Source organism: Gekko japonicus, unplaced genomic scaffold, assembly GCF_001447785.1.
Source record: "Gekko japonicus isolate JY-2015 unplaced genomic scaffold, Gekko_japonicus_V1.1 scaffold3600, whole genome shotgun sequence".
Taxonomy (NCBI): Eukaryota; Metazoa; Chordata; class Lepidosauria; order Squamata; family Gekkonidae; genus Gekko; species Gekko japonicus.
The window spans coordinates 81,026-93,146 of NW_015170382.1; the positions used below are offsets into that span (position 1 = coordinate 81,026).

Genomic DNA, 12,121 nt, shown 5'->3' on the forward strand with positions numbered 1-12,121 from the left:
CTGCTGAGAGAAAAATCAGGATTACACCACTGGAGAGAAGATACAGATAAAGTGAGTCTTTCTGCTCTTCAGCATAGTTCACCTTCCAGAACAGGCTTGTCTATAAAATGAGAACAACTAACTTACTGGGCTAGGAATGGAGTCCGGATCCAGACGCTTTGGTGGGGGTGGTGCTCCCGGCTGGCTCCCATAACCTGTCGGCCCAGAGTAAGCGGCGTTGTAGTTGGGCTGGGTGCCTCTGTTCTGCCCAAAGGACCCTGGGAAACCCACAAACACTAAAAATCAATACATCTTCAAGAAGCACATTTTAGAAGCAATGGATACGATTTTCCAACGGCATTTACGAATCAGGACTCAAACAAAACAAACCGTTTCCGTTTGAACTGAAGGTTTTTAAATAGTCAAGGAACCTGTTGGGGGCTCAGCTCAGAAAATGTTGCGTTTGTCCTGTCTGAGGACAAAGAGATGCTCTGACAACTATTCTGATGTAGTGAGGGGCCGTGCCTCAGTGACAGGGCAGCTCCAGGCTTCCTCGGGTGGAACCTCGGCCTTGGATCCCTTCCAACCCGAGTTCCGCCCTGGCCATGGGATGGAGACGGTTCTGGTCGCCCTCACAGATTATCTCCACAGGCAGTTGGATTGAGTGGGTCTGTGCCGCTGATATTGCTGGACTTGTCGGCAGTGTTCGACCTGTTCGACTACGATCTTCTGGCCCATCACCTTGCCGACGTGGAGATCCAGGGGACAGCCTTACAGAGATCCACCTCCTTTCTCCAAGGTCAGGGACAGAGGGTGGTGCTAGGGGAGGGGGTGTCTCCGTGTTACCCATTGGTATGTGGAGTCCCCCAAGGGGTTATCCTCTCCCTGATGCTATTTAGCATCTTTATCCGCCCCCTTTGCCCAGCTGGCGTGGGATCCTGGGCTGGGGTGTCACCAGTACACTGATGACACCCAGCTCTATCTGCTGATGAGTGGCTGGCCGGAGGCCGCCCCAGACCATCTGGCCAGGGGTTTGGAGGCCGTGGTTGAAACTAAATCCATCAAAGATGGATTTCCATCAATCTCTCCTGTGGCTGAGACTGGATTTCCACATCTCCTGTGGCTGAGACCGGGGGGGGGGCGTCGGGGGCACTGGGACAGGTTGCCAACTTTCCTCCTTTGACGGGGTGCCATTGACAGCTGGGCAGTCCATCAAGAATTTGGGAGTGATCTGGGATGCTTCCCTTTGGATGGAGGCCCAGGTTCCAAAGGTGGTTAAAGCTGGCGTTTTACCATCTCCACTAGGCCCCGTGCCTGTTGCCCTCTGACCTGGCCATGGTGATCCATGCAACTGTCACCTCCAGATTGGATGACTGTAACTTGCTCTACGTAGGGCTACCCTTGAGGTGGATCCGGAAAATGCAACTGGTTCAAAATGCAGCTGCAAGGGTCTCGACAGGGACACTCGTTAAGAGGGCACATCCAACTGGTGCTCTATCAGCTGCATTGGCGCCAGATTGCAGACTGGTCCTGGTGCTGACCTTTAAAGCCTTCGGGACTGCCTGTCCTGGTTTGTCCCCCATAGAGCGTTACGCTCGAGTGATCCAAATCTGCTGGTGGTTGCCAGCCCAAAGAGCATCTCTCTGTCCTTGATCGGGGCGGGCTTTTTCGGCCCTGGCTCCGGCCTGGTGGAACACTCTTCTTTCAGGAGAGATCAGGGCACTGCAAGATTTAGTACAGTTCTGCAGGGTATGCAACAACAGAGTTGTTCTGCTGGGCCTATGGTTGAGGGCAGTATGGGGGCCCTAGCTGGTAACAAGTTTTTCGCCTCCCCCTCTTCTTCCATTTTCCTTCCCCTTGTGTTCCCCTTCGAAGCTGTCTGAACATTACTCCTCCATATGCCATCTGGAATTTTGCAGAATTGTTGTATTTACATTGTCTTTTACTGCATTTACTATATTTATTGTAATTGTATGCTGTTTTAGAGGTTTTCAAATGGTATTTTATGGTTTGATGTTACCTACTCTGAGCTGGCTTCGGGAAGAGTGGGCTATAAATTGAATAAAACAAATAAACAAATAAACATTTGGCATGCAGGAAGTCCCACGTTCAATCCCCAGCATCTCCAGTTAAAAGGACCCAGGCCGTAGGTGATGGGAAAGACCTCTGCCTGAGACCCTGGAGAGTTGCTGCCAGTCTGTGTAGACAAGACTGAAACCTGACGGACCCCGGATCTGACTCAGCGTAAGGCAGCTTCACATCTACCAACATAAAATGCTTGCAAATTTACAGTGTTACATGGGGAAGGAAGATCATCTTATTTATTTATTTATTTATTTACAAAATTTACATCTTGCCTTTCTGCCTTTACATGGGCCATCGAGGCAGGGGAGTTGATTTTAATGGTTTTAAAATGGGATTTTATCATGTATGTTTCCCATTTTAAAACCATTAAAATCAACTCCCCGTCCTTCAAGCTTGCAAGTGATGGTTATTTGTTACATATTTGCAGCGGCAGGCCCTCTTGCACTGGGGGTGTGGATCCAGTGCAAAACTTCCACTTGTGCCAGAATTTCTAGAGCAGTGGTGTGGGGCTCAGGAGGGCCGGACCTGACATAAATGTCACTTTGTCGGGCTGGGCCATGTGTGCCATAAAAGGTAATTCTTGGTAAAGGTAAAGGTTCCCTTGCTCGAAAGCCAGTCGAATCCGACTCCCTTACACTAGTTGCTCACGGGCCACATAAGAACCCTGGACGGGCCGGTTCTGGCCCCCGGGCTTCATGTTTGACACCCCTTCGCTAGAGCAAGAAGAAATGCAAAAGAATGCACCGGTAGTTGCTTGCGCGAAGTCAAAATTATTGCATCCGTACTTGCATTTCCGATTTGAAAAGGTTTTGTGCAAACAATTTCTGGTGCTATAACATTTAGAGAGGGGGAAGTGACGGTGTTGTACAGGACCTTGGGCAAGTGGAACGGTACGAAATCCATTTATGTTTCTGCTTGTGCAACGCTGGATCGAACCACTCCGCTTGCCCTGAAGATTCACGTTGTTTCACCCGAATGTCTTCTGACGATCTCTACAATGAAGCAACGCGATCTGCAACCAGATTTACCTAATCATGTATTCTGTATTGTGGCTGGCAGGTGCCCAGTGAGTAGCAGTAGCCACCATATTTGAACAACATAGCTCTGAACACTAGGAAATCATTTTATATCATGATTCCCATAAAAAAAAAGAACCTTCCAAGAAAGGAACAAATAGTGGTTACTAAAGCTACACACACCACTCCGATTCATTTCCTTGACTGGGATAAGCAGGAAAGCAAGTTCAGCTCTGAAAGTAAGTATTGGCTGAACACAGGGGAAAGCAGTTTTATTTATTTATTTATTCATTCATTTATAAATTCAATTTATAGCCAGCCCTCCCTGCAGCGCGGGCTCAGGGCGGCTCACAATCAGGCACAATCAGGCATCAGTTGGTGATTAACAAGCCAAACCACATCTTTACATTTAGAATCTCAAGTCTACATGGAGGAACTTTTAAAAGCTGATGGAACCAAGATTTAAATCCTAGGTAAGCACTTCATAGTATGATGTGATGGAGGAAAAATCCTAAATATAAATACACGTTGATGGGGTCTGAACTGGCAGAGACTGACCAAGAGAGAGATCTTGGAGTCGTAGTAGATAACTCAATGAAAATGTCGAGACAGTGCGCGACTGCAATAAAAAAGGCCAACACTATGCTCGGGGTTATTAGGAAGGGAATTGAAAACAGATCAGCCAGTATCATAATGACCCTGTATAAATCGATGGTGCAACCTCATTTGGAGTACTGTGTACAGTTCTGGTTGCCACACTTCAAAAAGGATATTATAGCATTGGAAAAAGTGCAGAAAAGGACAACTAGAATGATAAAAGGGTTGGAACACTTTCCCTATGAAGAAAAGTTAAAATGCTTGGGGCTCTTTAGCTTAGAGAAACGACGGCTGATCGAGGTTTACAAGATTATGCATGGGATAGAGCAGGTAGAGAAAGTACTCTTCTCCCTTTCTCACAATACAAGAACTCTTGGAAACTAAATGAAATTGCTGAGCAGTTGGGCTAGAATGGATAAAAGGAAGTACTTCTTCACCCAAAGAGTGATTAACACGTAGAATTCACTGCCACAGGAGGTGGTGGCTACAAGCATGGAATTAGATAAACATATGGAGCAAAGGTCCATCAGTGGCCCCTATGAGCCACAAGGTACAGATAGGAACTCTCAGTCTGGGGCAAGTGATGCACTGTATTCTTGGTGCTTGGGGGGTGGGCAACAGTGGGAGGGCTTCTAGTGTCCTGGCCCCACTGGCGGACCTCCTGCTGGCACCTGGTATTTTTGGCCGCTGTGTGACAGTGTTGGACTGGATGGGCCACTGGCCTGATCCAACATTGGCTTCTCTTATGTTCTTAAAAATGAAGTCAGGTCTCTCTAAGTTACCCATTTCCATTGCTATTCAACATATTTCAGAGAAGAAGGCCCTGCAAAGGAGTATATCCCACCCCAAACAGTGGCCCTCTCGAAGAATCCTCCCAAACTTTCCCTCCCAGTACCTTAAACATACCATTCTGCTGCAGTGGGTATCCTGGCTGGGAAGGATGGTTAGGAGGTGGTGGTCCTTGCAAGCTGGTCATTGGTGGTCCAGGGGGTGGCCCTGCCACAGGTGGTGGTGGTGGTGAAGTCGCATGATTAGGCTGGGAAGTCAGCATCCCAGTAGTTGCCTGTCCAGGTAACGCACCCTGCATGGTTGGAGGCCTTGAAGCTCCAGCCGCAGGAGGGTAACTGGAAACTCCAGCCGCGGCAGAGACCAGTGGTGGGGCAAAGCCCGGCGCTGGAGAGGAAAGATGTAGGGCTGACGGGGGACCAGATGCGGCAGGCTGAGCCATGGGGAAACCCTGAGACAAGCTGGTAGGAGGCAATCCGTGGGGCAGGTTGAGGGGAAGGGGTCCTTGGCTTGCGTAAGATGCATATTGCCCAGATCCAGTTGCACTAAAACTTCCTGAGGAAGGCGGAACTGATGCCGGAGGACCTGAGAAGCAGAACGGAAATTACAGTCACACCTTGATCTCACATTGAACCACTAGCAAAAGTGCCCGTCCTCTCCCCATACATATTTATTATTTATTTATTTATTTTTGGATTTATATCCCGCCCTCCCCGAAGGCTCAGGGCGGCTAACAACGAGGCACAAGTGCCAGAACTAAAACAGATAAAACAGTCTAAAACCATAAAACAATACAGTACAACAACAAAGTGTCAGTGCAAGATGGGGTAGAACCTCCTCAAATGGTAATGGTCCCACAACTTGTCAGCACCCTCTCCTTCCAGGGTCACCTCGCACACAGATGGAACCACATATTAGTGGTAGTGGTGCGATGCTGCAAACATATCGGTGGTGGAATTGAAGTGGCGGCGGCTCCTACTCAAAAGCCTGGCGGAAGAGCTCCGTCTTACCAGCCCTGCGGAACTGAGAAAGGTCCCGCAGGGCCCGGATCGCCTCCGGGAGCTCCTTCCACCAGGTAGGAGCCGCCACCGAAAATGCCCTGGCTCTAGTAACAGCAAATTTAATATCCCTGGGCCTGGAATTTCCAGATGTTGATTCCCCGACCGTAGTGCCCTTGGGGATATCAACTCTAGCCCTCTACCAAAATGTCTACAGTAGTTTCTCAAGCCTCAGTTCTTCTTCTTCTTCTTCCTCTTAACTAGAGCAGGACAGAAGCACCGGCTTCTGGCGAGGGGCTTGGTCTTTTGACTTTCCCCAGGTTCAGCTCTGAAACATGGACACCACATCTCAAAGAAGAGAACCATAAGGAGCAGCCCCTGTAGCGACAAGTGAGGCCAGAAAGTGTTCCAAACTGTGTAAAGTGTGTCTTACATCTGTGTCAAGCTAAGTTTCGTTTCTTTATATTTCACTTCACTGCTTGCCATGATACAGGGGGGAGGGAATTCCTGAGGGGAGTGTATGGGGTGTTGAGTGCTTGCAGAAGCCATAACCAGTACTTTAAGCTGTACCCCAATGCCAGTTCCCATGACAGCTGACCTTGGAGACTCTTCTGCCATGCTAGGCTAGATAAGGCACTGTATATCTGTCAGGGTTGCCACAGTGACCTAGGGATGTGCATGGGATGTGGGGTGTTAGTTGCTTTATCTATAACTCAGGATCTTTGGCGCTTTTTCTCAGTTCTGACAAAGAGCATGTCTCCCAAAGTAAGCCTATCTGCTTAACAATGTTCCCTCTAAGTTGTGGAGTCCTGTGAGGAAAAATTCTACTTTGTGAGCTACTGGCATGAAAGTTGTGAGCCAGCAATTTGGCTACTGCGTAAACTAGTTTGCTCTGGAGCCATCCCTTCCTGAGCTAATACAAAAATGTGTGAGCCGGAGGCTAAAAAACTGTGAGCTGGCTCACACGAACTCAGCTTAGAGGGAACACTGCGTGCTTAAGTGTGTTGTGGAGAGTGCCTGAACTGGGAGACCTGACCATTTGATGTGCAAATATGTTCACCACAACATGGCTCCAGTGCTTCTTGTACCAACCAGGGCTTTGTTCCAGGTTTTGGGGGACCCTGGGTAGACTGTGCCTGGGGGGCCCTCGCCCTACGGCCACCACAGCACCCCGCCACTCGTGCTCCCTTCCGCCCACACACTTCCGCTCTACTGCTACCACCCACACAGCCTTCCCCTCCTCACAACCCCTCCCGCGAAAATGACTGCAAAAGCAATGACTGAAAGATTGCTAATTTCTTGCAGTTCTTCGAAACGAAGAATCGGTGAGGTAGCGTGCAAGGTTTCCAAGACCGAGGCTTCCAGGTTTCCACAGTGATTCAACAACCTGTCCACTGCAGCCTAGATCCCTTCTCAAAGAAACTGACAACTAATTCAGTCTGTTGTGAACAACATCCAGATGTTCCAATAACTCACCATAGCCCAGGCCAGCTGGGGGAGGAGCAGAACTTGAAGCACCGCCTATCTGCATTCCTGCCATGTGATTGGCCAGTTGCTGTGTGCTCGCTGGAGGTGATGCATACTGGAAAGTAGCAGCTGGCTGGGAAACGGGGGTGGGCGCTGTGCCAAGCATGTATTGCTGGGAGGCAGAAGGTCTGAGGGGGAAACAAAAAGAGGGCTTGAAGACCACCCTTAGCGACGCGAATCACTTCTGTCACTGGAACTTTCTTTACTGCCACACACGGTTGTGCCTGGGCTCGAACACGGGCAAGGAAGCACTTCAGTTCAATCACAGTTTTCAGAATGGAAGCCGCTCAAAGCACCTTTTGCACCACAATCACACAAGCACCAATTCTCCTACTCCACCTCATTTTTCCGACGCAACACTTGAGATATGTTACTTAGGGACGATGAAGGGCAATGGGTCCAACACAGTAAAAAAGGTAAAGGTTCCCTTGCTTGAAAGCCAGTCGAATCTGACTCTAGGGCTGCGGTGCTCATCTCCGTTTCAAAGCCGAAGAGCCAGCGCTGTCCGAAGACGTTTCCGTGGTCATGTGGCCGGCATGACTAAACACCAAGGCACACGGAACGCTGTTCCCTTCCCACCAAAGTGGTACCTATTTATCTGCTTGCAATTTCTTGCTTTCGAACGGCTAGGTTGGCAGGAGCTGGAACCAGAGACGAGAGCTTACTCCGTCATGCGGCACACTCGGGTCTCGAACTGCTGAACTACCAACCTTCCACAGCCTGCAGTTCAGCGTCTTAACCACTTGAGCCACCGCAGCTCCGTCCAACACAGAGGACCAGAAAAACAAGATTTCCCTGAATTACACTGGATAAGCAGAACAGCTCAGCTCTAAGGTCTTGCAAGCAGCCTTGGCCACAAAACATTATTCAGACTATTTCAGCTCAGACTAACAACAGAAGAAGAATTAAAGTATGTTGATGGGGACCGTAATAGCCAGAAACCAAAAAAGGCTTTGCCACCCCGCCTAACTGGAGTGTGTCTTGATCCAAATTTTCAAAGTGTTCTACATTGTTCAAAAGAAACCATTGCTCCCTATTTCCTCAAAACCAGCCTTCATATATCTGAAACTCATCTAAACGGCTCTTCCACAAGTTAAATAAAGCCAATGTCTTCAGACTCCCTTATTCTAATAGTCAAGAGTGGGCCCGAACACAGACACTTAAATCCATGGATCAGGGCCACACTGACAGAAACCTGATAGTTCTGAAAACTTGAGGTTACTCCCCCTCCCCCCCATTTGCAGACAAACTAAGACACTAAAAACTACTTGGGGGGGGGGTGAAATCCCCCACACAAAAATGTTGTCTGCACTTGTGCAGGCAACACACCTACCTTTTGTTGGCAGTGGAGGCCGGGAGCCACTCTGGGCCCAGCCTCCTCCACTAGTCCTTGGCTCAGCAGGCAAGTGGAATTCACTGCCACAGGAAGTGGTGGCAGCTACAAGCATGGACGGTTTCAAAAGGGAATTAGATAAGCATATGGAGCAGAGGTCCATCAGTGGCTATTAGCCACAAGGTATAGATAGGGGCTCTGGGGCAAGTGATGCTCTGTTATCTTGGTACTTGGGGGTGGGGGGTGGGGGTCAACAGTGGGAGGGCTTCTAATGTCCTGGCCCCACTGGTGGACCTCCTGATGGCACTGGTATTTCTGGCCACTGTGTGATACAGAGTGTTGGACTGGATGGGCCTTTGGCCTGATCCACCATTGGCATCTCTTATGTTATGTCCCTTTGCCAAAGGTTCCAGTGTCTCCAGGTACACAGCCTGCCCGTTAAAAGTCGCATAGCTGCAATTACAGTGAAAAGTGTAAAACCGAGAATATATTACCTTGCTGTGTAAGGAGCAAAAAACAGGTTTGCCACCAAAAAGCTGATCACCGTAGACCGTTTCTGGATTACTTTCCCATAATTACCTTTGCATGGAGACCGCAGGAGCAGGAATCCCATTGCGCACGTCTCCTTGCCCAAACTGACTGCAGGCAGGCTGTCCAGGAGGTGCACCAGACGCAGCAGGAGCTCTTAGAGGACCTAGACACAGTTAATGGAAGGTCAATCGTATACCAGTTACCCAGGGAACCAGTCACTGCACGTGCAGTTACCTTCTGAAAATATGCTGGATGTGGCCTTTCAGGACACATGACTAAGGATGGAAACGGGAGAAACTGCATTTGCCCACTTGCAGAAGCAGGACATTTATGGTTTGGATCCAATGCACCATCAGCAGAAAGGGCTGGACGCAGCCCTTTCTTTCTTTCCTGCCTTTCTCAGCAGCTCACGGGAACTCAGACCAGCCGAGGGTGTGAGTTGGGGGGACCCAATGCCAGAAAGGTGGACCCTGTGAGGACAAGGAAGTGGGCAAAACGGCTCCCTCTGCCTCTTACGCCAGCTGCGCTTCTCTGCTAGCCGTGTGCTAGTGATGTGCCTGGTTTAATTTCTTTACATACGATAATCCTTGTACATCCCACGTGAAGTGATGAGGGGACAATCCCTTTTCTTCCTCGCCAGGCTATTCAGACCACCACATCCCAGTTTCTTCCTGGCAAATCTTGTGCGGTCACTATTTGCCTGGAAGGTTCACTAACAATTCATATTGGAAATACTTAGTACCAGCCAGGGCTCTTTTTGTAGAAAAAGCCCAGCAGGAACTCATTAGCATAATAGGCCACACCCAATAGCAGAAACTCATTAGCCTATTAGGCCACACCCCTGACAGCAGAGCTCATTAGCATATTAGGCTGCACCCCCATGTTACCAGAAGTGTGGTCATCCAGCCACACCCACCTTTTGCTTCTTATTCTGTTTACCTTGTTTGTAGTCAAAACCCAGAGCTTCTCTTGTAGAAGGAACTCCTTTGCATTGTTAGGCCACACACGCCTACTGTAGCCAATCCTAATGAGTTTCTGCTGTTGCGTGTGGCCTATTATGCTAATGAGTTCCTGCTGGGCGTGGCCAACTCGGGAGCCAGCCGGAAATCCGTTCCTGTGCGTTCCTGCCCAAAAATAGCTGCTGTAAGGCAGGGTAAAAACAGCAGCGCTGACCCACCTCCGTCCAGGTATCTACAGAGATAGTCTGTGAGCACAACCAAAACCATCCCTGTCCTATAGCCAGGGTGGAAGCCAGAGTGGAAGGGATCAAGGACTGAGGTGTCATCCAGGCAGGGCTATTTTTGAGCAGGAACGCACAGGAATGGAGTTCCGGCTGGCTTCCGAGTTGGCCACGCCCAGCAGGAGCTCATTAGCATAACAGGCCACACCCAGCAGCAGAAACTCATTAGGAATGGCTACATTGGGGTGTGTGGCCTAACATGCAAAGGAGTTCCTGCTACAAAAAAAGGCCCTGGGTTTTGACAACAGACAAGGTAAACAGAATAAGAAGCAAAAGGTGGGTGTGGCTGGATGACCACACTTCTGGTAACATGGGGGTGTGGCCTAATATGCTAATGAGCTGTTGTGTCAGGGGTGTGGCCTAACATGCTAATACGTTTCTGCTGTTGGGTGTGGCCTGTTATGCTAATGAGTTCCTAAACAATTGTGATTCTGTTGTTTTATATTCTATGGGGAAAAGTATTACTTTTTCCACTTTCTATATTAACTTTTGTAATTTGCTCAGTTTGGTTTATTTTTCTTAACCTTTTGGTCACCTGACTTATCAAGGACCAGACTCTGTGTAAGAAACACAGACCCATTTAAAGGGCCCTGTCCCGACCTAGGCATTTCCTGCAATGAAACGTTAGAGACTTCATGGTCTACCACTTGTCTTTAACAAATGAAATGCTGCATGAGACAGATCAGAAATGGTCTTTTCTTATCAGTGGCACTGCACAGAAAGGAAACCATTTACCTATGAAATCAGGTGCGAAAGAAGTGTCAGAATCAAAAGAAACAGGAGAGCCCTTAGAAGGAAACCCCAGAGAAGGAAAGTAACCTAGAAAGACAACATAGATCAATAAGAAAAGTTGGAAAGAAGGGAAAGGATTACACAAGACTATAATACTGATGTTCTCGGATACCCTGCGGTCATGCTGCCCCCCAAAACATACGTTCTCTGTCACGGAAGCAGAGCCAGAACAGAATTCTAGTGTCTATGGGGCACGTAGGTATCCTGCGGCGTTTCCCTGTCGCCTTCAAAACATTCACACTCCAAACAACTATATTCAGGTGGGTGGTCTGAAGGAGCAGAGCAAGGTTTGAGTCCAGTGGGCACCTTGAAGACCAATTAAGTTTTATTCTGGGTACAAGCTTTCGTGTGCAAAACACACTTCTTCAGATATACAGGAACACGGAAACAAATACTCCAAACAGCGATGTCTACCAAAGTCCCTCCAGATGTTTCAGGGTGCCTCAATCGACACTCCACTAGCAGGACACAACCTCCGCGCTAGCAAACCTCAATGCCGCACCCACGGACACCACGGAACCTGGTAGTGGGCTCCCTAAAACCCATCTGCCTCTTCCCTGAAGCAAATAACCAAGTGCTGGCTTTCCTCACTGGAGCAGGAGATGCTTCAGAAGCACCTTTGAGTCTGCAGGGAAACAACCTGCCACCACTTTGGAACTGGTCCCAACCAATGTTCCCTCTAAGCTGTGAAGTCTTGTGAGCAAAAATTCTACTTTGTGAGCTACTGCCATTAAAGCTGTGAGTGAGCGATTTGGCTACTGCATAAATTAGTTTGCCCTGGAGCCCTCCTTCCTGAGCTAAAACAAAAATGTGTGAGCCACAGGCTCAAAAACTGTGAGCTAGCTCACACTAACTCAGCTTAGAGGGAACCACTGGTCCCAACACACCACGGCAGCCACTTTAGAGTGCCCCCCACTTCTCATTCTCGAAATTCCCAGAGTGTCCACAGGCCGAACAACACTGCAGCAGACCTTGTCTCAAGCTGCAAATGTAGGAAGTGGTGACAGAGAAGCACATGGACTGCACTGCTAGCAATTAGAATCATCGTGGCCACGAATCTAGATGAAAGCATTCTTAAGAAACTCAATGGTGAAAATGTTGATTTACTAACCAGTCTATGTATCTTGTTGCTAAAAGCAGCCTCCGTGCTGCAGGACTGCAAAGCAGCCAATGTCACACTGATTTTTGAAAAGGAATCTAAAGGGAATCCAGCCTGATATCTGTTTCAGATAAATCA

The 12,121-nt window shown here is 48.7% G+C and overlaps 1 protein-coding gene across 1 annotated transcript in view; it reads right to left on the minus strand.

Moving 5' to 3' along the window:
- Nucleotides 1-12,121, minus strand: part of SEC24C (SEC24 homolog C, COPII coat complex component) — a 68,254-nt gene that overhangs the window by 46,810 nt on the left and 9,323 nt on the right. Inside the window, exons 3-7 of the mRNA XM_015418256.1 lie at nucleotides 10,828-10,911; nucleotides 8,901-9,015; nucleotides 6,938-7,116; nucleotides 4,584-5,048; nucleotides 127-257 (exon numbers count right to left, since the gene is read on the minus strand). Coding sequence (XP_015273742.1) covers nucleotides 127-257; nucleotides 4,584-5,048; nucleotides 6,938-7,116; nucleotides 8,901-9,015; nucleotides 10,828-10,911 — 974 coding nt within the window. The remainder of the gene's footprint in view (nucleotides 1-126; nucleotides 258-4,583; nucleotides 5,049-6,937; nucleotides 7,117-8,900; nucleotides 9,016-10,827; nucleotides 10,912-12,121) is intronic.